Source organism: Hibiscus syriacus, unplaced genomic scaffold, assembly GCF_006381635.1.
Source record: "Hibiscus syriacus cultivar Baekdansim isolate YM2019G1 unplaced genomic scaffold, ASM638163v2 tig00005465_pilon, whole genome shotgun sequence".
Classification (NCBI taxonomy): domain Eukaryota; kingdom Viridiplantae; phylum Streptophyta; class Magnoliopsida; order Malvales; family Malvaceae; genus Hibiscus; species Hibiscus syriacus.
Genome location: NW_024062059.1, coordinates 868,272 through 895,359, shown reverse-complemented (window position 1 = coordinate 895,359; position 27,088 = coordinate 868,272). Strand labels below are relative to the sequence as shown.

At 34.4% G+C, this 27,088-nt stretch overlaps 4 protein-coding genes across 7 annotated transcripts; 1 reads left to right on the top strand and 3 right to left on the bottom strand.

Moving 5' to 3' along the window:
- Positions 1 to 660: 660 nt before the first annotated feature.
- LOC120199786 (ELMO domain-containing protein A-like) lies at positions 661 to 25,363 on the bottom strand. Its single transcript, XM_039200804.1, has 9 exons — positions 25,253 to 25,363; positions 24,812 to 24,880; positions 24,563 to 24,678; positions 24,371 to 24,425; positions 24,154 to 24,274; positions 19,147 to 19,194; positions 18,933 to 19,027; positions 18,723 to 18,857; positions 661 to 694 (listed from the first exon to the last, which is right to left on the bottom strand). The coding sequence occupies exons 1-8, from the start codon at positions 25,343 to 25,345 to the stop codon at positions 18,756 to 18,758; spliced, it is 699 nt and encodes a 232-aa protein (XP_039056735.1). The 5' UTR covers positions 25,346 to 25,363; the 3' UTR covers positions 661 to 694; positions 18,723 to 18,755.
- LOC120199785 lies at positions 3,115 to 4,786 on the top strand. The gene is made up of 5 exons (XM_039200803.1): positions 3,115 to 3,461; positions 3,559 to 3,969; positions 4,064 to 4,149; positions 4,284 to 4,375; positions 4,451 to 4,786. Exons 1-5 carry the CDS (start codon positions 3,372 to 3,374, stop codon positions 4,684 to 4,686), a joined length of 915 nt encoding a protein of 304 aa, XP_039056734.1. The 5' UTR covers positions 3,115 to 3,371; the 3' UTR covers positions 4,687 to 4,786.
- LOC120199784 (4-hydroxybenzoate geranyltransferase 2-like) lies at positions 5,700 to 10,295 on the bottom strand. 4 transcript variants are annotated; one of them, XM_039200800.1, is made up of 9 exons: positions 9,913 to 10,295; positions 9,656 to 9,791; positions 9,426 to 9,547; positions 9,231 to 9,300; positions 9,004 to 9,153; positions 8,773 to 8,908; positions 8,636 to 8,703; positions 5,881 to 5,909; positions 5,710 to 5,800 (listed from the first exon to the last, which is right to left on the bottom strand). In XM_039200800.1, the coding sequence occupies exons 1-9, from the start codon at positions 10,245 to 10,247 to the stop codon at positions 5,731 to 5,733; spliced, it is 1,116 nt and encodes a 371-aa protein (XP_039056731.1). In that variant the 5' UTR covers positions 10,248 to 10,295; the 3' UTR covers positions 5,710 to 5,730. The 4 variants fall into 4 exon arrangements, with proteins under 4 accessions (XP_039056730.1, XP_039056732.1, XP_039056731.1 ...); XM_039200799.1 differs by lacking the exon at positions 5,881 to 5,909 and having other exon boundaries at positions 5,700 to 5,800; positions 8,607 to 8,703; XM_039200801.1 differs by lacking the exons at positions 8,636 to 8,703; positions 8,773 to 8,908; positions 9,004 to 9,153; positions 9,231 to 9,300 and adding exons at positions 6,075 to 6,210; positions 6,291 to 6,440; positions 6,518 to 6,587 and having other exon boundaries at positions 5,705 to 5,800; positions 5,881 to 5,971.
- Positions 14,712 to 15,474, bottom strand: LOC120199685 (4-hydroxybenzoate polyprenyltransferase, mitochondrial-like). Its single transcript, XM_039200703.1, has 3 exons — positions 15,119 to 15,474; positions 14,869 to 15,004; positions 14,712 to 14,771 (listed from the first exon to the last, which is right to left on the bottom strand). Exons 1-3 carry the CDS (start codon positions 15,472 to 15,474, stop codon positions 14,712 to 14,714), a joined length of 552 nt encoding a protein of 183 aa, XP_039056634.1.
- Positions 25,364 to 27,088: the final 1,725 nt, after the last annotated feature.

The following is a 27,088-nucleotide window of genomic DNA, read 5'->3' as shown; positions in this document are numbered from 1 at the left end:
TTGGGTTTGTAATAATTATTTAATAATAATATAATAATAATAATATAATAATAATATTTATAATAACAATAATTTTAATTTTAATAATAATAATTTAAGTAAAATGAAAAATTAGTGTTCACAGTGTGACGAGACAGGAAGCTTACAAAGACATGATCGAGGCTGCTTCCAAGGACCTGAACCGTGGTTATCTGAGGCTAACGCCTATCCCACGCCAAATCGTCAACCGAGTTCTTAACTGCCGACGCTTATGCGATACTTTCTACATGGATGATGTCGATGGGTATGGCAAACCAGAAGCATGCATCAAAGATGTCGTCACCAAAATGATCATTACCCTCTTATCAAAAGACATGTCTAATAGTACATATTTAATTTTGTATTTCTAAATGTTAATCCCCTTCGCTCTCTTGTTATGCTCACTTCACGACGGCCATGCGGCAGTTGAGGTTTGAGAAACTCGGGGAACTCAGAGCAGTTTGCACCATTAATCTATTGAGAGAGAGAGAGAGAGAAAAATAGATTGAACTCCCAACCATAAATCTTTCTAAACAAAATGGCAATGACCCCATTACAGCGACCGAAAACAAAGTGTCAATTTGAAAAGTATGAGGCGTGGATATTAATGGCATTAAGGTTTTAGATGGGAAAATATGGCGTCGGTCAGCTTTCATCCTCAGGTGGTGGTTAGGTTAAGACTCTTTGGAGTAATTAATCGCCGCAACTCAAATTATAAAAACTAACCACTCACATCACTCGCTTGTAAAATGGCCTATCTATAACAATAATTTGACCACCTCATCTTTTAATAAATATTGAACTGAATCAAATTAAACATTAATCAAATGATTTTGTTCGAAAGAATTTTATTAAAATGGCACGGACCAACTTACTTCAATAGTTAAAGGAATCGTTGTTGTTAGAGGTGTTCAAAATTCGGTTTTAACCGAATTAACCGACCGGACCGAATTAGTTCGGTTAATTCGGTCGGTCACCGAATTAGATCGGTCGGGAAACAATTAATGATTTTTTTAGAATTCGGTTAACGGTTAATTCGATTTAAAATCGGTTAATTAACTGAATTAACCGAATTAACCTTTAAATATAATTATATTAAGAGACTTAGCTGGCCCAATCCATTTAAAACCCAAATCAATATTAATTAATTAAAATAATCTCAATAATAAATGCAAAACATTTGAATCAAATTAATTAGCTATTATTTATAATTAGATATTATTTAAATTAATTGTAAATTATTATTTTTTAATTAAAAAATATTAAATTCTAAAATTCTAAAAAAATCGGTTAATCCGAAAATTAACTGAATTAACCAAAATTTATTCGGTTCGGTTAATACTTTCAAAAAAAAGTTCAATTCGGTTAATTCAGTTAAGGGTATTTCGGTTCGGTCGACCATCGTTTTAACTGAATGAACACCCTTAGTTGTTGTTCTCATAGGTCACGAATTTGAGCACCAACGACTGCAGCAGGGTGATTGAGCGTTCATCGTCAAATGATTGAGAGTATTTAGAATAGATACTATTTTTGTAATCACCTTAGTTTAATCAAACAAACAAATAAATAAATAAAATGTGTGCCTCGCAGATAAACTCCGCCACTATGCTCGCATTTTATTCTTCTTTATTCTCTTCAGATAGTTTTTTTTCCTCATGGAACTCACTAAAAATCGACGAAAATCCATCAAAAGATTCGACGTGTTAATACTTTAATCTCCTCTTATAGTCATCCAATAAGACTATTTTAAGGTATATTATTCGTTTTCTCAAAATTATGATTCTCATCTTTTAAATTTTTAAATAAACCCCTAAAAATGGTGAATTTTTATTTAATTTTTTAAGTTTTTAAAGGGTTTTTGTAATTTCATTGGTACTTAGGATACGTCAAAGAGTGACTAGTTTTTACGATAACTAAATATTGATCAAATAATAATAACTTTTACAATGAAATGACAAAGTGAAATAAGAAAAAACTAACTTTTTTTTGTCAGCACCAAACTATCATTTATCTTACTATTAATTTAATGATATTATCGAATTCACTATTAAAATTTAATGTTACAATTGTATTAATTTAAAATTTCAATGTTAAGTTTTTTCGGATTTCTTCAAATAAGGTCATATATATATATATATATTTGATAACGTAGGACCTCCCAAAGTCAGGCTAAAGAACCCGACCCTACAAAACAATCTCCGGAGGGGCTCAAAGAACCTACCACTCTGTCCCCCCACTTTTTTCAAAGATTCTCAACCAACGCGGTTCGAACCTAGGATATGAGACCAGCTCATAATCCCAAGAGCCCTTGCTTTGCCAACTGGGTCACGTCTTCGGTAAGGTTTTATATTTAGTTCCAATAAAGTAAATTTTATTTACATATTTATATCAAGATTGAAAAGTAAAAAATATTTTCACAAAATATCTTTATGGAACTGGAAATAAGAAATTATTTTCACAAATTATGATATGTTATATATGTATAAATCTTATTAAAAATATATTGAATGAAATGAAACAAATTTTCTCCTTTTTATATCTTTAAAAAGTTAAATAAAATTCTTTTCCGGAAACCACTAATAATTCTTAATTAATAACCTATTTTTCTTTTCTTGTATATTAATTGGGATTCACTCAACTGATACAGATAGATATTAATTAAAGTTTATTTAATTATCACCTTAAAAAAGTATTTATATTAAATGCTTTAATTGGGATTAAACTTAACAAAAATATATTATATCGATTAATTATTTTTCCTGTATATTAAGATTTTGTTTTCCGAAACAGTAGTCTCTGACTTTTTTTCTCCTTTAACGACTTTGTGTTGATATTTTTTCCCGGAAAAAAAGTTGATATTTTTTCCCTTTGAATTTCGTTATTATACAATTTAAAAGACTCAATACCATCAAATCTTTTACCCAGAAAACTTATAAATTTTCCATCGTTTTCTCGGGCTTCCTCTAGTTTTCAGATTAATTTGGCTGCATTTGATTACTGGGTTTCTCAAGTTGACTTGAAAGAATCCAAGTTTGTTTTTTCCGAAGCTGTTTCTTCTTCTTTGATCAAAACAGAGTGGGCTTGAGTTTTCTTCAAGTTCAAAGGAAAGTAAAACAAAAAGAAATCCTTTTTTTTTTGGATTGTTGTTTCGTTTTGCATGAACTGGGAGGAGTTGAATTAGACAAAGACTCGGTCGAATACAGAGCTATTTTATTTGTTCATTTATTTTCTCTCCCTCTTCTCTTTCCTTAGAATCACCAAACGTCTACAATTCTGGATTTCGATTTCTCTTCAGACACATATTTGATTTTTTTCTAACAAAATCTCGATATCTCTGTTTCTTGTTGGAAGTCATGATTTTTTACACTGGGTTAACTCGATCAAACCTCGAAAGCTTCCTCCATTGCACAACCCCAACAGTCAAATCCAAATTCCTTCCCAAGGTTAGCAAAAAAAGGGAGAAAAAGCATTGTTTTTTTATCATGTGTTCATACTCTGTTATTTTGATAATTGTTTGATGTTTTTTTTTCTGTTCTGCAGAGTGAAATTAGGAACCTTAATCGTTTATGGCATCCATGGGAGAGAGAAAACGTTGAATATTTCACATTATCTGACCTTTGGAGTTCTTATGATGAATGGAGTGCGTATGGTGCCGGTGTTCCGATCGTGTTGAACGACGACGAAAACTTGGTCCAGTACTATGTCCCTTATCTCTCCGCCATCCAAATCTTCACCAGCAATTCTCCGGTCAGGGAAGAGACGGATTCGCTCAGTGATTTGGGCAGCTACGAGAGCGAGAGCGACAAGTTATGGAGGTCGGACGGATGCTCGTCGGAGGACGGCGGGTCCGAGCAAGACAGCGTTTGGTATGTCAATAACAGATTGGGATGCCTTTACTTCGAGTATTTCGAGCGATCAACTCCGTATGGAAGAGTCCCTCTCACCGATAAGGTACTTCGAGCTATCGGTTTATCATAACCATCTTATGAAGAAGAAGAAAAAATGAAAGTTTTGATCTTTCAACATGAACAATTCTCCATTGCAGATTAAGGGATCATGTGGAAGATACCCAGGTTTGATGTCATTGAGGAGCGTTGATCTTTCTCCAGCCAGTTGGATGGCAGTTTCCTGGTATCTATCCTTCACCGTCAAATCTCGATCTTGTCATTATCCCCATTAAATAATTTAAATTATCTAAATTTTCTTATATTTTAAATATTTATTTTATATTTTTTATTGATAATTTATTTTCGTATTAATAACAGGTATCCGATTTATCACATTCCCATGGCGAGGAGCATAAAGGACTTGTCCACATGCTTCCTTACTTACCACACACTATCTTCTTCTTTCCAAGGTGGTTCTTTCAACCTCTCTCTTTTAGCTTTTTGCTTATGGTCGGTTTGGTGATAATGTTATATTTTGGGATCAGATATGGACCCAGACAACGACGACGTCGAGGGTGTGCGAAAGGAAGGCGATGGCATCTCGCTTCCGCCATTCGGGTTGGCCACTTACAAGATGCAAGGCGACGTGTGGGTTTCGGGAAATTGCGGGATGGACCGGGATAAGGTAGCGTCGCTCTTGAGCGTGGCGGATTCGTGGCTAAAGCAACTTAGGGTTCAGCACCATGACTTCAACTACTTCACGGGGACTCGACGCGGCTGAAGTTGTTATTGTCCCATGGAATTGACTTGTTTTATTTTATTTATATTTTTAAAAATATTTTTACAGGATTTCAGCGGGGAGCCCTGGGGGGGTATGAGTAGTGAGTTTAGGCTTATTTTTTGCAACTCTTTTAAGCCAGTTTACGTGCTTCACCGTTGGGCGTCGTCCAACAACTGTTGAGACCTTGTCGGATTGTATGATATCAAAACTCCGTCCTGACCAATATTAGACCACAGTTTCACAATTTATATAACTATTCCGATAGTACTGGTGAATCTAAAAATATTTTTCAGGATGGTGGGCACATATGTATTAACATAAAACTTTTAAATGGGATAACTACAAATAAAATTTCATTGTAGGTATAAAAAAATTCAGGATAGACACAATTAATAAAATTAATAACTAATAAAAAAAATTAAATTTCAAGATGAGTACGTACTTAAACTGTTGCTCTGGCACTCATTCCAATACTAAAATAATCTTATTATATAAATTTATATACCGTTTTCCTAAGATGGGTACAAGGAGTTTCTTGCAAGTCAAAAACATGAAGAAAGCAAAGCACATGGGTCCATAATTTCCAAGCTGTGTTAATGAAATGCCAATATTTTTACTTTATTCAGTATTATCCTCCTCCAAACACTCTACAGCCCACAAGTTCCTCTTTTATATATATGAAATTCAATTACAAATGACCGAAGGTGGTAAAAATTAAACTTTGAATTGTGAAATAAGATTGCCTTAACTTGGAATTTTAGGTGACTTGACTTAAAGTTTGGATTGAAGTCGATTGCAATTGACAGGCGGATTATACTGCTTTCGTTCACGCCAGGGCACGTTAATCGCCTCCTGGGAAATTTAGGGGATATTTAAACGGTGGATTTAATTTTTTTTTTTGTTTCCCTCCAGTTTCAAAGTTTAGTTTTGATTAATCTAGATTGATTCGGGTCATATACTTAATTTTGGTAGGTGAGTCTCCCATCGAAGATTTTATGCATTAACAAAGACTCGAACCTGAGACATTACTTTGTTCACAAACAACTAAGGCAATACCTTTCCTAAGAATATCCCACTGAAAATTAAGGCACCAAACCATTTGTTCGACTCAAACCTGTGAGAAAAAATATAATTTAATTTATCGGTGATGTTTAGATGATGTTAAATGTGTTTAAATATGGATTAAATACTTACTTTCGATTGCAATCCGTTGGGGATGAAAAATTAGCAGTTCCAATCTGCCAAGTTAATTGTGCAGCTGCTAAGAATGCGTAAAATGGCCACCCTCATCCCCAAAAAAGGAAAATCAATTGTGAACAAAACAATTGAACACAAAGTGTTTGTTGAAATGTCCAAACCAAAAGCAATGGCAAGTGATTAAATAGTACCTAATGCGGCATTGTATCCCGCGAGAGCAAAACTGGCAATGCCTGCAAATTCAAAGCCATTGGTCCACTCCTTGGTCGATTCACCGAACTTCAAGGCTGTTGATTTAATGCCCACTCTCAGATCATCTTCTTTGTCCTGACCAATTTCTACCAACATCAAGCACTAAGTATAACTGGCACAAAACTACTGATATATACATCTTTTGATGTTATCACCTGATGAGCATAGATGGTATCGTAGAGAATGGTCCAGAAGAAGCCAGAAAGGAAGAGTGGGAAGACGATAGATGGTTGCAAGCTTCCTTTAACTGCATGCCACCCGACTATAGGTCCCCAGTTCATGTTTAACCCTAAATAGGCTTGCGGCTGCACCATATCATATCATACCATCAACCCTAAGTGAACTTCTTTCATACATTACATATACATACATACATACATACCCAATATGTAATTCTCTTCATGAGAGGATATGTGGAAAGCAGGAAAATGTATAAAGCCTCGTACATCAAGCTGTAAACCAAAAAATACAAAAACTAATATTAGATCGAAATTTAAATAATTCAAAAGGATCAACCATAATATATATATATATATATATATATAATAGAATATTTTATTTTATTGACTAAAAATAATATATTATCAGGTATAGTTATGTTGATAAATTGAATGATTTGAATATAGAATATTAAAATACGAAAAGTAAATGAAAAGAATTTGAAGCAATCAGAGTGACCTATTGTAGGGGAGTTGGAGGAGAATTCCATGAAATAGAAGTAATTGAAAGGCTTAAATATAAAAAGGTGCCCAACCTATGTCTTTTTCCGGTTTAGTTACTAACATTTATTTCGTTTTAGTTTGGTGCTTAACGTTTCATTCCGTTACTCGTTTAGGTGCTCGGGTCGGCGTTAATTTTCTCGTTAAGTGACACGTGTCACAACCTGGCAATTTTAAAAATTTGACTAAAGGTTCACTTTTGCCTTCGAATGTTAAATTGATACGAAAATACGATAGGGGCAAAAGTGATAAATTGGGTCTACTATAGGGGCAAAAGTTACCTTTTTACCTAAAATTTTTATTTAAAATTAAAAAAATAAAATTATATATATTAAAAAGAAAAACAAAAATTTTAAAATAAACTTAAAACTTTGAAAACCTTCATTTCAACCCCTAAACCCATGCAGGACACCGCCTTTTGTCGTCAATGAAGCTCCACCTGACCTCCCCTTCCCTCGGTGACTAAAAGTCCCATAAAATCGTGATCAGTTGATGATCGATCTATGACGAATCAACGTTTTATACCCCATGAACTCTATGATGAAAATTGTGATCTCACTCGACTCCTACGGCCGATCGACCATTGATCAGTCACGATTTTCATAGGGGTTTTGGTCGCCGAGGGGAGGGGAGGTCAGATGGAGCTTCGTCGACTGCAAAAGGGACGATCAACGTTGGTTTAGGGGTTGAAATGAAGGTTTTCAAAGTTTTGGGTTTATTTCAAAAAGCGTGTTTCTTTTATTATATATATATATATATAATATATATATATATATATATATATATAATTTTTTTAATTTTAAATAATATTTTTAAAAGTACTAGATTGTGACACGTGTCACTTAAAGGCCAAACTTAACGGTCCGTCACAGCTTGACCCATTTTGAGTAATGAAATAAAACGTTAGGTATTAAACTAAAAAAAAAAAGCATAGATTGGGCACCATTGGTATATTTAAGCCTAATTGAAGCCAAAAAAGCAAAGTCCTTGATATGGTGTGACAGTGCCACTAGCAAGTGGTCTCAGTTTTGTACGCTCCACCTGCATATATATAACTATATATATATATACACCAACCGAAATTAAGTATGTTCATTGACAGAGAAGAAATTAGCAGATTATATTCAATATAAAATTACATGAAAAGTCAACAATGGACAATATAAATGGGACGGATAGAGAGTACTATTTAATAGCTAAGGTATGGAGTCTAATGGCCCTTTGTTCATACAAAATTAAGAGAAGACCCTTCCTAATAAAATCCCACTGAAAATTAGGGTACCAAACCATTTGTTGGACATGAACCTGCATCCACAAAAATTCGAATTTGTATCGGATGTAAATATTTTAAAACACAGAATAAATTATACATTTAGTATCTAAGTTATCAGTTTTGATCCGTTTTAGTACCTAAACTTTAATTTTTTTCAAAATTATACCTAATGTTTAGTTTTTGTTTCATTTTAGTACCTCAATACTAAAAATTTAATGTATTTAGTACCTAAACTATAAATTGTGGTATATTTTAGTACCTAAACTTTCATTTTTTTTAAAACTTGACGTTAAATTTTTAACAGTGAGAATAAAATGAAACAAAACTAAATTTTAGGTATATTTATGAAAAAGTTAAAAGTTTAGGTATTAAAATGGATCAAAACTAATAGTCTAGGTACTAAACACGAAATTTACCCTAAAATATATTTAAACAATTATACTCTAAAATTTATATTTGAATAAACTTTAGATACGTACTTCCTATTGCAATCCGGCGGGGATGACAGGTTAGCAGTCCCTATCTGCCAGGCTAATTGGGCAGCTGCAGCTGCTAAAAACGCATAAAATGGCCACCCTGCTCAAACAATCATGGGATTAGTTAATTGAACGTGTAAGTGTTTGTCGAAATGTCCCAATGAATTACCTAATGCAGCATTGTATCCAGTAAGAGCAAAACTGGCAATGCATGCAATTGCAAAGCCAGTAATCCACTCCTTGGTTGATTCACCGAATTTCAAGGCTGTTGATTTAATGCCGATTTTGACATCATCTTCTTTGTCCTGCCCGATACACAAACAACATGTTTTTGTATTTTGTTCTATATGACACTGAACGGAGCAGATAAAAATTATTGATATTGTTGGTGTTTGTTTACCTGGTGAGCATAAATGGTATCGTAGATAATAGTCCAGAAAAAACCAGAAAGGAAGAGTGGGAAGACGATAGATGGTTGCAAGCTTCCTTTAACAGCATGCCACCCGACTATAGCTCCCCAGTTCATGGTTAACCCTAAATAGGCTTGCGGCTGCACCATATCATATCATATCATCAACCCTATATGAACTTCTTTCAAACATCGCATATACATACATACATACATACCCAATATGTAATTCTCTTCGTGAGAGGATATGTGGAAAGCAGGAAAACGTATAAAGCCTCGTACATCAAGCTGTAAACAAAAAAAATACCAAAACCAATTAAGGTATTATCAAGTATAATTATGTTGATAAATTGAATGATTTGATTACAGAATATTAATAATATATGAACAGAAATTGAAGCAATCAAAGTGACCTATTGTAGGGGAGTTGGAGGAGAATTCCATGAAATAGAAGTAATTGAAACCCAAAAAAACAAAGTCCTTGAAATGGTGTGACAGTGCCACTAGCAAGTGGTCTCAGTTTTGTACGCTCCACCTGCATATATACATACACCAATCAAAATTAAAGATGTTCATTTATAGGGACGAAATTACCAGACTATTCAAAATAAAATTTCTTCTAAATTTATAGAGACGAAATTACCATTTTATCAAGATCACGATCTAAGAAATCATTAATGGTACAAGCAGCACCCCTCAAAAGTGGAGATGCACAAACAAGTACAGCTAAAGCCTTGAAATCAGGAAGGCTGCCAACCGTTGCTGCCAACGCAGCTGACCTATACGAACATAAACTTCAATTAAAACAATTGAAGAATATATACATGAACATCACCCATATTTTAAAAGTTTTCACACACGGTAAAAAAAACGACGTAAATGAAGTGCTACGTTAGTTACCATGTTAAGGGAAACATGAATAACCATGTGCCGATGGGCCTATCCAAACGAGCAAGCTTAGCGTAAGGCTGAGCTTCTTTCTGTAAGTGATCAACCCAGGATGAAACTTCAACTTCCTCATTTGTATGGTCATCTTTGCCTACCGAAGACCCCGTCGTCGACGTATAAGCGACTCGGGTTTCGTAATTCAAGTTTCGCGATGTCGACGAATGGATTCTCCGAGAAAACAAAGATGGATTCGTGAGCGGGGTGCCGAAAACAGGCCGGTGCTTCAACGTCCTTGATGTTGGGTGTGTAGAAAATAGAGAAGCAAGAAAGACCGAAAGGGAAGCCATTGTGTGTGTACTTGTTCCTTGATAAAGAAGACGCACACTTTGGTCAAGAGTGAAGTTCTACAAATGTTTGATGAGTGTATATATACGAGGTCTTTGGTTAACAAAAAGTTAGGGTAAATTACTCTTTTAATATCTAAACTATTAATTTTAGCCCATTTTAGTACCTAGATTTTCAAAAAAAAATTCAAAATCATACATAATGTTTAGTTTTTGTTTCATTTTAGTATCTGCTGTTAAAAACTTAATGCGTTAAATACCTAAACTATCAGTTTTGATTCGTTTTAATACCTAAACTTTCAATTTTTTCAAAACTTAACGTTAAGTTTTGAACTGGGATAATAAAATGAATCAAAAACTAAATTTTATGTATGATTTTAAAAAAATAAAAATCTAAGTATAAGAATGAACCAAAAATTATAGTTTAGATATTAAACGCGTAGTTTACCCAAAAGGTTTTGAACATAACATATATTTAATAGCCGTCATCGGTGGCTGTGGACTGTGTTTGAATAAGAGAACAAGTAGGAGTTGTGTCAAATTAATTAATACCACTTGTGCAACTTCATTATTATTGCAATATTAATTAAAAAAAAATACTTCCCAGGTAATGCTTCCATGCCGACAGGGTAAGCGTTTAAAAATGTTTGAACTTTGTCTACTGATATACACGTGAAAATATTCCTTTGAATATACAGTGGTTGCGGTCTGTTTTGAATATACAGTGGTTTAATATAAAAATTGAGTATTTAAATTATACTGTTTTTCTGTGTAGATGTTTAAATTATATTTTGAATAATTTACAAACGTTATCATTTTAAATGTTTGGATCATAACGACATTAAAAAATTTCGTTAAGTGAGACACGTCACATTCCGATAATTTAGAAAAATATATTTAAAATAAAAATTTAAAAATATATTTTTAAAAGAAAACTCAATTTTTTGAAAAACTTTAAAGAAAACCCAATACTTTAAAATTATTTATTCTAGAATGGAAGTGATGGATGTTGAAAAATGCTAAGCATCCAAGGGTGACAGCTCGTATAATTAAAGGTGGTCAAAACGGTTAATGAATCAAATCTACCACCCTTCGTATAATACCATATGATATATACCCTAGGGCTAGGGATGGTTGGAGGTGTGGGATAATCATACTCAAATTTTTTAAGTTTAAATTTACCTCCTAAAATTTTAAAAATTTAAATTCATCCTGTTAATATAAAATTCTAAGCTCTTCCTTGCCTAAGCCGCTTAGGAGTGTCTCATCATTTCGAAAATGAAATGAAATAGAAAAGCAATTAGGTCACCATTTTTGGTGAAGTCGTTGATCATAAGGAGGACCATCCATGATTTACACACAATTGAAGCCATTTTTAGATTCCACGGTTATAACATGTCTTCGGGTAAGTGCACAAGGTTCTTAACCTTGGGGTCGTGGGATCGAGTCTCACGGAAGGCATTTCATAATTCGGAGGTCTCCTACGGAAGCTGTTCTCAACTTGGCGTTGGGGGCAGCCTACTATCCTACCTCCCCCTTACCCCATTACATATGGGAATAAGGGTCAGCTAATTTTTATGCAATACTATGCAGCTATTGAAACCTTTTAGTAGTTAAGTGAAAGAACTTGGTGTTAAAGTTTAGAGGGCCCAACTTAAAACTTTAAAATATTTGGAAGTTTAAATTAAAATTTTCAAAATTTTTGAAGGGTTTAATTTATATATTTTGGAAAATATTAGGCTCTAACTAAAATTTTTGAAATTTTGAGAGGTTTAATAAGAATTGTTTTTAAATTATGGGAGGAGATCTAATTAAGAACATTAAGAAATTAAACCTTAATCTGAGTTTTTAAAAATTTTAGGGGGACAAATTATTTTTTTTAAATTTAAGGGGTCTAAATTATAATTTTTTTAATTTTGGGGGACATGGCCACACTGGCACTGCTTATGTTCCGCCACTGCATGACCCGTTATTCCGATTGAAAAAAGTCATACATTAATAATTTATATTATCTGACATGCCATGATTTATTAATAATTAATTTTTTATTATCAAGAATCACCATAACATTAACCAATAATAATAAATAGAATTCATAATGATAAAAAATCAACATGGTCTAGTGCCTAATGATAAAAAATCAACATGGTCTAATGCCTAGTAGGATGAAGCATTGGATTTTTTAGACGAGATTAAAAGTTAGAATCCTAGTATTTGTATATGGAGTAAATTACGTTGGGAGGGTTAACTCATATTGGGCCTCCGCTAAAATCGATCTTGATTTGTTGGTCAATAAATCATAATATATATAAACAGACCAAACTTGTATTTATTATAAATTGAACTAATATTTTTTTCAATTTTCTTGAAGTATAAGAACCAAATTCTGATAAACTAAAGTAGAGAGATTAAATTACACAATAAAATTCATGAATTAATATTTTGATTCTCAAATAGATTTTATTGTAATATTATAGCAAACCCTATATTTAAATAATTATATTTTAAAATTTAATTTTTAAAAATATATTTAAATAATTATACTTTAAAATTTAAGGTAAATTACATGTTTAGTACTAAAACTATCAGTTTTGGTTTGTTTTAGTACCTAAACTTTCAATTTTTTTAAACCATATTTAACATTTAATTTTTGTTTCATATTAGTACATCGTTGTTAAAAATTTAATAAAATTGTATTTATGGGTAAATTATACAATTCATCACTCCTATTTTGGTACTAAAGTTTAAAAAATTTCAATTTAACTACTCAACTTTCAAATTGCTCCTATTTTAATCAGCCTATTTTATTTTATTAACAATTTTTGTTACATGACATTTTTTTATTATTTTATTAATATATAATAAAAAAATAAAAAAATATAATAAAAAAATAAAAAAATTTGAAAGTTAGAGTGATTGAATTAGGAGTAATTTGAAAATTAAGTAATTAAATTAAAAATTTAAACTTTAGTGACCAAAATAGGAGTTAGAATACAATTGAGTGATGGATTATGCAATTTATCCCTAAAAAAGTGCCACCCGTTTAGTTTTTAATGGTGAGGTACTAAAACGAAATAAAAACTAAACGTTAGGTATGATTTTGGAAAAATTAAAAGTTTAGGTACTGAAATTAATAGTTTAGCTACTGAATGCGTAATTTACCCTAAAATTTTATATTTAAATAAACGTTAGATACATACTTCCGATTGCAATCCGCTGGAGATGAATGGTTAGCAGTCCCTATCTGCCAGGCTAATTGGGCAGATGCAGCTGCTAAAAACGCATAAAATGGCCACCCTGCTCAAACAATCATGGGATTAGTTAATTAAACATGTAAGTGTTTGTCGAAATGTCCCAATGAATTACCTAATGCAGCATTGTATCCAGTAAGAGCAAAACTGGCAATGCATGCAATTGCAAAGCCAGTAATCCACTCCTTGGTTGATTCGCCGAATTTCAAGGCTGTTGATTTAATGTCAATTTTGACATCATCTTCTTTGTCCTGCCCGATACACAAACAATATGTTTTTGTTCTATATGACACTGAACGCAGCAGATAAAATTATTGATATTGTTTGTGTTTGTTTACCTGGTGAACATAAATGGTATCGTAGATAATAGTCCAGAAGAAGCCAGAAAGGAAGAGTGGGAAGACGATAGATGGTTGCAAGTTTCCTTTAACTGCATGCCACCCGACTATAGCTCCCCATTTTATGGTTAATCCTAAATAGGCTTGCGGATGCATAATCATCATCAATTAGTGAAACCATGTCGGCCGTATTTGTTTTTATTTAATCATTTGAGTGTTAAATCGTAAATAGAAGGATGACCTGACAATCATATGTAATTTGGACTTGTTTTTATTGAAATAGAATCCATGTGCCATTCACATCATTTTTACTTTTTCTCCTTTTGATACAATTTCATCTCTATGTTACGTTGATGTTGTAATTATCATTCTATGACGTCTTCATTTATCACTTAAGATATCAATAAACTCATACCATTGTTTCTTATCACTCTATAAATTTCGATTTTACCTAAATTACTTTAAAACTCATAAAAACTCAACCCTAAACCTTGAACGCATGAAACCCTAACCACTTTGAGTTATAATATTCACATTTTGCTCAATGTGAAATCAATATATACTACTCATTTCCTCTTTTTCTACTTCTCTATTGTTGGGGTTTGGAAAAAACATTATTTATCATTGAAAAATCAAAAAGAATTCGAAATTAGATTTTTTTCAAAAAATTAATTTTAAAAGAAAATTTTCCCGTCATAATGGCATCAAGTATTTAATGACAAAAATTCTGTGAGTAAATCAAAATAAGAACGAGAAGAAAATTTGAGCGGTAAAAATTTAGAATTTATCCTTTATATAATCACTAATCATTACCCAATATGTCATTCTCTTCATGAGAGGATAGGTACAAATGAGGAAGAGGTATAAAGCCTCGTACATCAAGCTGTAAACGGTGTGACAGCGCCGCTTGCCATCGGTCTCGATTTTGTACGCTCCACCTGCAACAAAAAGCAAAGATGTTCACATAAATTCTTTGTAGGTTTGGTTTTTTTTAATGTTTTAATCATTTTAATTCAGGTATAAAGAAGAAATTACCAGTTTTTCAAAGTAACGATCAAGGAAATCATTAATGGTACAAGCAGCACCCCTCAAAAGTGGACATGCACAAGCAAATACAGCTAAAGTCTTGTGATCAGGGAGGCTTCCGATGGATGCCGCCAACGTAGCCGATCTATACGTATACAAAATTATAATCAAGAAACTGATATATATATATATATATATATATATATATATATACACATGATTCCACGTAAATGAAGTGTTAATTGGTTACCATGCAAACGGAAAAAGCAGTAGCCATGTACCGATAGGCTTCTCCACACGAGCAAGCTTAGCGTAAGGCTGAATTTCTTGGGGTAAGTACTCAACCCACGGTGAAACTTTAACAACGTCCTCATTCGGACGCACGTTGATTAGCTTTCGGTCACCTTTGCCGCCTACCGGAGACGGAGACGTGGTTGTCGACATGCTAGCAACTCGGGTTTTGTAACTCGAGGACCGGCATGTCGACCAATCAATCTTCCGAGAAAATAAAGATGGATTCGCGAATGGGATGTTGAGGATAGGGTGATGCTTCAACATCCTCGTTGTTGGGTGTGTAGAAACGAGAGAAGCACCAGAGACCGAAATGGAAGCCATTGTGTGTTTTTTGTTCCTTGATCACAAAGATGTATACTTTCGTCAAGACTGAGTGCTACGAATTTTTTTATGAGTCAATGAGTGTGTGTGTATGTGTGTGAAGAGGGAGAGGAAATTTAAATCCAAACCTAAAAGAAGAATGTTATTGGTCAAAATTTCTACTTTTTACTTGGCATCGGTATAAGGTGTGGAAAAAATTGGTGTATGATTGAACGTGTGGAAAAAGTACTGATCTATGATATATTTAATTTTTTTATAGAAGTAATTAATTTTATTCAAAATAAAAAATATATCAAATTATAATAAAAATTTACAATCACAATCATAAATTAAACACATAATTAAGAAATTTTATATAATTATTGAAACAAAACTAGTAACTTAAGATCACATAAGGACCATACAAGGAAATATTAAATCTAATCAAGAAACTCGAACAAAGATATATACAAACAGATATGATCTCATCGGTAAACGAACCACAAAAGGAGATCAAGCTATTGACAGATCACTGACAAACAGCAAATCAGACTCGAGCGACGTGAAAAACTATCTACGAACACAAATCGGGTATCCAAATTTAATATGAGGGTCCAAAGCAGAGAAGATCACAAGATATTAGATAAGCGACATCTTAATCATCGTGACGATATCAAATCAATTTTTAGGAAAAGAGTAAATAAAAAATGGTCAAAAAACCGAAAAGCCCAAAAAACATAAGAAAACATGTCATAAGGAAAATGAAAAATGTGCAACACATGCAAACTTGTTGAAAATAAAAAAGAAAAAGAAAATAAAGAATATCGGAGGTCGACAATCGATGTTAAAATTAATGTCACAACCGATTAATAAAAACAAAAAAAAAAGAGATGATAAGTACACCAATGAGAGAAAACTAGGTTTTTAGAACTAGACTTTTCTTATATTCACTTTTAATATAATACAAAAATTTTAATTTATTTATTATTATTATAAGATTTGAAGTACGAAAAATATCATTCATTATTAAATTTAACTATTAGTTAGCTAAATAATTTCTAGAATAAGTGGTTAAAAGTTAGAACGTGTGTTCAATTAGGGGTGCTTATCGAGCGAGTCAATTGCGAGTTGGGTATTGCTCGACTCTTGTTCGTTAAAAATTTTTGCTGCTCGACTCGTTAAGCTCGTTAAAATTGTCTCGACTCGTGCTCGTTAAAAAATTTGCTGCTCAACTCGTTGCTCGTTAAGTTCACTAAAAAATTTACCTTATTTTTTTAACTAAAAATAAAATTTACTAATATTATATGAGGATATTAGGGTTGATTTTTATTGGTATTAAAATAATATTGTTAATTAATAATATTTTATTATTTATTAAAAAATAATAGATTAGTTAACTTATTATTTTTTTATTATTTATTAATAAATTAATAATTATTATTTAGATTTATTTTTTGAATGAAATAGTTTTGAAGTAATTACTAAAATTATATTTTTAAAAAATTAATCAGTTACTCGTCAACTTATTAAATTGAGTTAGACTTTGCTTGGTTCATCTCGTTAAGGCCTCGAGTCGAATTCGAGTTCGAGTCGAGCTAACTCGAGTTGAGCGTTTATCGAGTTTTAACCGAGTCGAATTCGAGCTGCTTACGAGCTGCTCAACTCGTTAAGCACCTCTAAGTTCAATATTTATTATGAGCAAAATTCTCATTATTCTTCCCTAATCAGCAAATGTTTAAAAAAAAAGTGTAAGTTAGTCCATAGTAAAAAGAAAGTGTTTGGTCAAATATATATTTCTAGTATGCTTAATAGCGGTCTGCAAAGGCAACCAATTCTGTGGAAAACATAACTACAGTTGCTTAGGAACATGACTTTGAATAGGAGCACATACCATGTCTCATCATTTAGGTTAATATCACTGAAAGTTCAAGTATTATCGGATAAAATGTGTATAATACTTTAAGCTTTTTCTTAAGTTAATAATTATAAGCTATTCTTTCATAATTCTACATGGCACCGTTCCAAATTAAAATTGATTCAAAGCTTGATTCTTAAAAATATTTCTGTTTTTTCTTATTATAAAATTATTGTTTCTTAATTCTATGATTTGGACTAGGGCTATAAATGAGACGGGACAGATCGTGAGCTTCTTAAGATCGATTCAGTCAAAGCTCAATAAATACTCGACTCGAGTTCTTAACGATCATAAACAAGTTATTTGATACTCGACTAGAAAAGCTCTTGAGCATCTCAAAAATATAATATATTAAGTTTTTATTTTTTTAAAAAAATTATAAGATTTTCATGTATTTAAAGTTTATATTCGAGTTCGAGTTTGAGGCTTTAATCGAGTTAAGTTTAATTTTATTCATTTTGAGCTTTTTCACACTTCTAGCTTAAGTTCATGGTTTCGAGTTCGAGTCAAGTTTGAAAATTTTAGGCTTGCGAATTTTCGAGTCGAGTCTAGCTCGATTCGAGTAGTTTACAACCCTAATTTGGACCACTTACAATTTTAATATATTTATATATATATACCTACATTTCATAAATGCGTAAACTTACGTGTACACGTGGTATTGGATACTATTCTCATACAAAAAGAAGGTGACTATATTTTAGCAAAAAACTTGGGTGCACAGTCAATAATGGTGTGGGGGGGAAAATCAACAAATTCTGTGGAAAAAATAATCCAAATTATATTATATATAAACTGCATTGATTTTAAATAATGGTGACAATATTTTATATTATCTACGTTTACAGGATGCGTGCACATTTTCGATGACTAAAAATGATTTTAAATATATACGACATTGTAATCATTCCAAACTATATATATATATATATATATATAACTGCAGATAGCCAGGCTTATCAATTGGTATGAGGATGATCGATTTCTCGACCATCTCTACTTGAAGGATTCAATATGCTTACTGAAAAACTTTCATCAGAGCACATATCAAAACCATAAATGAGAAAACTGGAAGCTCCAATGAACCAAATATATAAATATATATATATATAGAGAGAGAGAGATACAGTTGGGCAGATCAGATGATTCAGGTTTAACAAGACTGGTTTCAGACAAGCACTGTGAAATTTACAAAGCCGCCAACTGGAGCAGCGTCTGAAAGCTACAACGTATTGATATTGCTTCGAGTACCTACCACGGCGTCTTATCCATATCTCGTAATATACCTAGAGTCGACCGGGTGCCTTCGTAGCCTCGACGATGTGAGCCTCTGCTCGGGTAAGAACGAATTGGCTTTTTTGGTGGCTTAGTAGTGTTGACAGCAGAGCTACTTGTATAAGAGGTTGTACGCTGGTAAATCTTGTATTCTATGTACATCGTCCAAAGACAGTTCTCTCTGCAGTTGCGTGCGTGTTACTTGTAAAACCTCCTGCACGAACGAAAATTCTCGATATGACGAAGTTTGCCTATATGTGAATGTGAGAGAGAGAGAGGCAAGAAGTACATTAAACTCCATGTAGGAAGCATGCATAGCAAGCCACTGAGCATCCATCAATTCGAAAGCTACACAATATAGTATATCGAAGGCTTCTTCATCTTCTGCAAAATTCCAAACATTCAAGATCGTGAGACCGAATACCGAGGACCGGCAAAACAAGTCGGTTTCATAGTTCCAACCACTCTTGAACATAAAGCACTCAAATCCTCGTTTCCATTACCTCCTAATAGTTTCATGAAATTGTATCCTGGTAGATTTTTTGGTGTTTCTGCAAAAAGAGGGGCAGAGTGTTAGACATAGCTGAGTTGTGTTGCTCGTTTGGTTGTAACTGAAGTAGTTAGTAGTTGAGGTTAGTAAAGTTGTTAGGCAGTTCTGTTAGTTTAGTTAGTAGCAGTTATTGTAGTTCTGCAAGCTGTATAAGAACGGTATACAGAGTCATGTAAATTGAGCTTGTGTATTCTTTGTTAATTCATGAAATATGATGACATTCCAACATGGTATCAATCGCCGGAGATCCTGGTGACCTTTTATTGAATGTTCCGATCTGATCATGCCACTTAGTGAAGTGGTTTCCTTTCCCTCCAGCAGAATCAAGATGTTTACGAATAAAAAGATCAACCTAGTGCTCGATGAAGTGAACTTCTTGCTATGGAAACAACAAGTATTACTTACCGTTCGTAGTCATTGACTTGAACGACTGCTCACTGGTGCGTTGAAGCCTCCCCCTGAGATGGTGGCTGATGAAAACGGTGCGATGGTCCCAAATGAAGAATACGAGGATTTTGTGGCCCAAGACAACGCATTGGCTTCTTGGCTATTGTCAACGATTAGCAACCATTTACTATCTCAGTTTGTTGGAGCAGAGACTGCTTATGCAGTGTGGAATACCGTTTTACAATTTTTTGCTACAAGATCATCAACAACAGTGATGAATCTGCATTACAAATTACAGTCTCTCAAGAAAGGTGAAGAGAGTATGCGGGTGTATTTGTCACGAGTTAAAGAAACTTGTGATGCTTTGGCATCGTGTGGTAGTGTCGTTCCCATTGTTGGTCAGGTGGCAAGCATTCTAAAACGCTTACCTAGGGAACACCAACCCTTCATGGCAGTGATCACCACCAGTGAAGAATCTGTCTCTAGAAAAAGTGTCTACGATTCTTATTGATGCTGAAACTCAATTAGCAGGATTCACTGCTCAAGAAGAGGTAGTGCTGGCAAGCGCAAATGTTGCTCGTGGTTTTGAGGCTACAAGGGATGGTTCTAATACATATTCGCATTATCATCGATCGCATCAGCCTTCATATTCTGGTGGAAGATCTAATGGCAGGAGTGGTCGTGGACATGGAAGGTCTCGAATTCAATGTCAGTTATGTGGAAAACCAGGCCATCTTGTTGATCGATACTGACATCGATATGATGAGAACTTCCAGATTGTGTCATCTAATGCAAGTCAGTTACAGTCTTCAACTGATTCAGCCAGGGCTAATACTGCATCTTATGACAATGTTGCCTGTGAATGTTGTTCAAATAAGTCTCGATCTCAGTTGATGACAGAGGGGGCTTCTCATGATCACATGGCTTCGACAACTATTCAAGATGATTGGGTAGTTGATTCGGGTGCCACTCATCATGTGACACCAAAGGCAGGTAATATCACTAATCGGGTAGAGCATGGTGGTCCAGGTAAGCTAATGGTTGGTGATGGTCTTTCTTTACGCGTTAATATAACTGGTGATGCTACGTTAGAAACATCAACTAGGTCATTATTGTTGAATGGTTTGCTTCATGTACCTCAAATAACGCAAAATCTTCTCTCGGTGTCTAAGTTTGCTAGGGACAATAGAGTGTTCTTTGAATTCCATGCTCAGGGATGTTGTGTGTGTGATGTTGCTACTAAGGACATTCTGCTGCGTGGCCGTGTTCAGGATGGCTTGTATGTTTTCTCAGGAGATCGAGTTGCAGGTGCTTGTCAAAATGCTGCTGCCCATATTGTTGTTGCTGTAAATAGCTTAGAACTCTAGCATCGTCGATTAGGACATGCAACGTATAATATTGTTGCTCGTGTTTGTAAAACACTTGATGTATTACTTTCTAAAGATATGAATAACATGTGTGAAGCATGCTGTATTGGAAAAAGTCATAAACTGTCGTTTCTTGATTCTACTACTGTTTACACTGCACCATTTCAACTTGTGTTTACTGATATTTGGGGACCAGCACATGTGTTGTCAAATGGTTATCGTTATTACTTATCTTTTGTTGATGCATATTCAAGGCATTCTTGGGTATACTTCCTAAAGGATCAGTCACAAGCTGTGGTTGTTTTTAGACAGTTTCAAAAAATGGTATTGACTCAGTTTGGTGTGACTATCAAAGCTGTCCAAAGTGATTAGGGTGGTGAGTATAGGAGCCTCTCGTCCATTTTAGCTAAGGAAGGTGTTCTTCATCGTGTAGCTTGCCCTCATACCTCTGAGCAGAATGGAGTAGTTGAGAGGAAGCACATACATATTGTGGAATTAGCCTTGGTACTTCTTGCTCAAACTAGAATGCCACTGCGTTTCTGGAACTATGTTGCTGTTACCGCTGTGTACATCATCAATAGGTTGCCAACGAAAGTTCTGGATGGTGTGTCTCCTCTTGAGAAGTTTTGGGGAAAGAAGCCAGAGTATGAGCTAATGAGAGTGTTTGGGTGCAGGTGCTACCCTCACTTGAGGATGTTTCATAAACACAAGTTGAATTTCAGGTCATAGTCATGCATATTTTTGGGGTACAACCCGCAACACAAAGGATACATGTGCCTTGCTGCTGATGGAAAAATTTACATATCCAGGCATGTAATTTTTGATGAGGCTATTTTTCCATTCATGAGTTTCTGTTTCTACTGTAACACCTATTACTGCGAGTTAGAAGTTAAGCACACTTGAGCTTGTTGCTGATATTGGCAGATTAGGAATTGGTGGTGCTACGGTAAGTATTCAATTGGGAACTGCCACTTCGAGGGAAGATGTAGCACATGAAGATACAACTGGGCTAGCTGAGAATGAAGTTTCTCGTGTAAATTGTGAGGGTGGTTAGAATGGTGAAGCTGACAGTGATGGTGTTGAGGAATGTGGTGATGAGCTAACTATGCATGGTGAGTCTGATGCAGAGGCAAGTAGAGCTACTGAGAGTGTCATAAATCATCATCATATGCTCACGAGAAGCAAATGTGGCGTTTTCAAGCCTAGAGTATTTTCTGTTGTTAGTGACTCAATGGAGCCAGTTAATGTACATGAGGCTCTTCGATCACCACGTTGGAGGAATGATGTGCATACAGAACTTGAAGCCTTGAAGGCGAATGACACTTAGTCATTGGTTCCACTGCCTGAAGGAAGGTCTGTGGTAGGTTGCAAGTGGTTGTTCAAGGTAAAGAAAAATCCAGATGGGTCTATTAGTCGATACAAAGCTCGACTTGTAGCAAGGGGATATTCCCAGGTGCCAGGCTATGACTTTAATGAAACCTTTAGCCCTGTTGTCAAATTTGCTACACTTAATATAATATTGTCTTTGGCTGTAACAAGGGGCTGGCAGCTACGGCAGGTTGATATCAACAATGCTTTTCTGCATGGGGATTTGCATGAAGAGATATTTATGCAGCAGCCACCCGGGTTTGAGCAAGTGGCTGCTGATGGCATTATACTGGTATGCAAGCTTCAAAAGGCACTGTATGGCCTGAAACAAGCCCCGCGTAGCTGGCATACAAAGTTGAAGGAATGTTTGTTGCAAATCGGTTTTAAAGAATCCAAGGCAGACACATCACTTTTTATACGATGTGTTCAAGGGATGTGTGTATACATGTTAGTCTATGTCGATGACATAGTGGTAACAGGCGAGTCAAGTGCTCAGATTGAAGAGGTTGTTAGGTTGTTGAGTAATAAGTTTGCTCTAAAGGACCTTGGAGAACTCAGTGTTTTTTCTTGGTATTGAGGTTAAACGATGTGGTGAAACTTTGATTCTTAGTCAACGCAAGTTTATATTAGAATTGTTAATGAAAACTAAGATGCAAGATGCGGGTGCTGTAGCTACACCTATGCTGGTTACATCAAAGCTTGCACAGGATGCTGGTGAATTGTTAACTAGTGCATATGAATATCGTAGTGTGGTAGGTGCGCTATTGTATGCTTGCCATACACATCCGGATATTTCGTTTAGTGTTAATAAGGATATTTCGTTTAGTGTTAATAAGGTGGCACAATATATGCATGAGCCTGGACATGAGCACTTTGTGGCTGTTAAGCGGATTTTAAGATACTTGGTAGGTACGCTTAACCATGGACTCGTCATAGCACCAGCAGTTGCAGGACTTCATGTTGTAGCTTTTGTGGATGTCAATTGGGGTGGCAATACTGAAGATAGAAAGTCTATCACAGGCAATTGTATCTTTGTTGGTGATAATTTAGTTATGTGGAGTTCCAAGAAGCAAAAATATGTGTCTCGGTCCACCATGGAGACTGAATATAGGAGTGTTGCAGATGCTACTGCTGAAACAACATGGGTTAGTGCACTGCTTGCAGACATGGGGGTTCAGCAGCCGAGGACTCCAGTGGTTTGGTGTGACAATAACAGTGTTGTTGCCATAACATCAAATCCAGTGTACCATGCCAAGACAAAGCACGTGGAACTTGATGTTCACTTTGTAAGAGAAAAGGTTGCAGCTAAGCAAGTATTGATAAACTATGTGCCTGTTAGTCATCAAATAGCTGATGGTCTCACCAAGCCTTTGCCAACTGCACAGTTTGAGATGTTTCGGGCAAAGCTTAATGTTCAGTCGTTCCTTGGGGGAGAGAAAAAAAAAGTAGGGTGAATGTTAGACATAGCTGAGTTGTGTTGCTCGTTTGGTTGTAACTGAAATAGTTAGTAGTTGAGGTTAGTAAAGTTGTTAGGCAGTTCTGTTAGTTTAGTTAGTAGCAGTTATTGTAGTTCTGCAAGCTGTATAAGAACGGTATACAGAGTCATGTAAATTGAGCTTGTGTATTCTTTGTTAATTCATGAAATATGATGACATTCCAACACAGAGGATCCGATCAACGAAAATGTCTGCATTCTAAGTTTCTAACTTGTCAGACCCTCGAAACCTAGCAGAACATCCCGAAACATGCACTATCGACTTCCATGAAAATATCATGATGAAGATTGTCCGAACAATGGACAGACCACTATATCTACAAGAGACATAAATCCAACGAACCTGAATATAAATCCAACATCTGAATCAACATAAAAGATACATTGATACCAGCAACAGCGAATGGGTATTCCCAAGTGGCTCTGTTTCCATCTTGCTTAAATAATAACCTATAAAAAGATGCCTTCATTTTGTATTTTTATATAATTAGTAAACAACACAATTTTCTTGCAAAATAGAGACACAAAAGAAAAGACCAAAAAAGAAAGAGAGGGCTTACCGGATAATTTTTGCCAAAGTACAGCAAATTTTCGAGTGAAATAAAACCGCAACCCCTGAGGTGAGAAGTTCGATTTTAGACAAATAAAATTACGGTATGCTATTTGTTACACATCATTTTCAAGTCTCCTAGATACCTCTATGTACAGATGGCAAGTTAAAAAGTCGTGAAACAAAAATGAAAGAAGCATACCGAAAATCGGTTGATGGATTAACACCTTGCCACCCCATCTCTTTCCACTGTTCAGAGATCAAGCCTGTTAGAACAACATTGGGAAAGGCGATGTTCCACAATTTTATGAGCGCTTTCTGTGACACCAAAGGATCATGAGGTCAATTGTGTTCTAATTTTATATGGCATTTCAGCTTTCTGTATAACCATGTCTGTCATAGTTAGAAAAGATAGAAAACTATATGGATGTTAAAAGAATGAAGAAAGTGCCTGATGGTCTGGATGAGTCTCGTCAAAGGGTACGTGCAGTCGTTCTTGAAGCCTTCGAAGTCTTTGTTGCTGATCAGAATTAGAAAAACAAAATTATATCAATTTTATTATCACTGAGGCTGAGAATGGAGTGAAGATGTTTATATGTACATGTAATATATATATGTAAATACATACATATATGATATATCAATACAAATCACCCTAACAAAAGCAATACCATAGTTCTGAATCAATTTTTCATTAGTGCACACAAATTCTCTCGGCACATCACAAGACTGAATACCCAAGAAACGATGGCAAAACCAGTTCAGTTCTACTCAAGCAAGTCCGATTTTCTATCGTAAACCGCAGGGAATTGGTTACATGAATCAAAGCATTCACCATCTTGTAAAAGAGTACATAAGTCTTAATCAGTCCTAACTTCACATTGTCAATTACCTGAATAGGATTCAAAGTGTAGTCAAGAAACTTCTCAGTGCGCTTGACGAAGCGATTGAAGAGCCCTCCTATCCATGATCGTGGTCCAACCATAGCATTAGCTACAACCAGACGAGGCTGATCAGAGATATTAAACAATGAGTTGTAAATTGAATGCCGAAAGCTAAGACCATCCTAATTGGGAATGCTGAAAGAATTTATCAAGAAAATGTGCTCACTAAAACATTGAGCTAACTGTGATATGAGGTTAGTGGAATTGTATGGCCATTCCAACTCTCGACCACCCTTCTTTCGTCTCCGGTAAGCTTCATCCTCTTCAACCTACATTTCAAGCAAACCATTCAATACCAATTAGCTGCGGAACTCAAGGACTGTTTTCACATGGTTGGTTTCAAAATTTGGAAGCTAAACTTTGTAATTAAGCTCTTAGCTATTCATTATATAATGTAATTGCATTCACTCTGACAAATGAAGAGAACAAGAGACATAATTATTCAATGCAGAAATGAAATAATTTTCCATGATTAAGAGGCAAGCATGATTAAGATCAATAACAAAAACAGATTAAGCTAACAGATGTGTAATTAATACACTTGTAATTACTCTGTGAAGAGAAGAGCAAGAAGGAAAGCACTGGCGACGCTTCCTTAATCTCATGAGAGAATCATGAACAAAAGGATTAGATTTTTTACATTCCTTTTAACCAAAGGAAAAATGGGTAACAAATGATTGCAGTAAGCTCATGCGCCTCCATCCAATTCAACCCTTGTCATCATTAGAGATAGGGCGAATGAATATAATAATGACACAAACACAAAGTTTCCCAGGAAAAAAAATGAAAAAGATGAATCATTTTTCATCTTAAGAGCGCAATCAAAGGTCACTTTTTGCTGTAAGGAACTTTATTTGCACCCCAAAAGAACAAAGCTTTGCAATTGGTTATGCAAAAAGTCATAAAAGGTAATACCCTTTTGTCTGGTTCAACAACGATATGAAATGCAATACACAAACTGAATAACACCCCCCACAAAAGGGTAAAAAAGAAACCCTTTTTTTTTACCTCGAAAGAGATTACCTGTTATTTCATGTGTTGAGAACAAAATCGGGAGATGGTTTGGTTGAGGAGAAGGGCCCGATTGCCTGAGAGGCAAAGGAGACGAAGAAGAGAAGGGGAATGGCAGCATGTTATGCCGTTGTTAGAAGGAATTTTGATACATTATCATAGGAAAGATGCATGTATTATTGTTTATCTCCTCTATCTGCCACGAAGTTCCCTGATGATTTGCCGTCATCGTAGCAATCGGTTCGGGTGTTTTATATTTTTTTATGTCAACACGAACACATAATTTTATATTAAATATTAAAATTTTAAAACTTTAAATGATGAATTTAATAATAACGATACATTCAATCATTTGATAATAATTATACTGTCAATCATTTGATAACAACATATGAAACATAAAATTTGGAAAGCAATAGTTTAAGATCCATTGAGCAAATTACAATTATAGCTCTTAATATAATTAATACTTATTTCTGTCTCGATCCCATCGATCTGATCTTATAGTTATTTTTTATGCAGAATTTAACACAAGTCTATTATAGTCCATTACCCTATAAATCGAGCTCTAACCTACCATTATAATTAATTTATAGCCTTTCTAGAAGTACAGTGTAACGTTTAATTATTAATATTGTATTAAAAATATATTTACTAATTAAAATATACAGATTAAAATATTGAATAAATGTATATGTATATCTATTATATGAATAGTTAAATAATATTTCTATAAAAAATTTAACAGTATCGTAGATTTTTAACATATTTAA

Bases quoted from the DNA above. Each gene is read 5' to 3' on its own strand.
- LOC120199784 (XM_039200799.1), bottom strand. From the start codon at position 10,247: ATGGCTTCCCTTTCGGTCTTTCTTGCTTCTCTATTTTCTACACACCCA. The intron at 9,792-9,912 runs GTAACTAACGTA...ATGTTCGTATAG, and splicing joins TTCATGTTTCCCTTAACATG to GTCAGCTGCGTTGGCAGCAA. The intron at 5,801-8,606 runs GTACGTATCTAA...TTTTTCTCACAG, and splicing joins CCGCCGGATTGCAATAGGAA to GTTTGAGTCGAACAAATGGT.
- LOC120199685 (XM_039200703.1), bottom strand. From the start codon at position 15,474: ATGGCTTCCATTTCGGTCTCTGGTGCTTCTCTCGTTTCTACACACCCA. The intron at 15,005-15,118 runs GTTTGCATGGTA...GTATACGTATAG, and splicing joins ACATGGCTACTGCTTTTTCC to ATCGGCTACGTTGGCGGCAT. The intron at 14,772-14,868 runs GTAATTTCTTCT...TTTTTGTTGCAG, and splicing joins ATCGTTACTTTGAAAAACTG to GTGGAGCGTACAAAATCGAG.
- LOC120199786 (XM_039200804.1), bottom strand. From the start codon at position 25,345: ATGGTTGGACCACGATCATGGATAGGAGGGCTCTTCAATCGCTTCGTC. The intron at 24,275-24,370 runs GTAAGCCCTCTC...TACAAAATGAAG, and splicing joins ACTTTGGCAAAAATTATCCG to GCATCTTTTTATAGGTTATT. The intron at 18,858-18,932 runs GTACTTCTTGCC...TCGTTCGTGCAG, and splicing joins CTTCCTACATGGAGTTTAAT to GAGGTTTTACAAGTAACACG.
- LOC120199785 (XM_039200803.1), top strand. From the start codon at position 3,372: ATGATTTTTTACACTGGGTTAACTCGATCAAACCTCGAAAGCTTCCTC. The intron at 3,462-3,558 runs GTTAGCAAAAAA...TCTGTTCTGCAG, and splicing joins AATCCAAATTCCTTCCCAAG to AGTGAAATTAGGAACCTTAA. The intron at 4,376-4,450 runs GTGGTTCTTTCA...TTTTGGGATCAG, and splicing joins ACTATCTTCTTCTTTCCAAG to ATATGGACCCAGACAACGAC.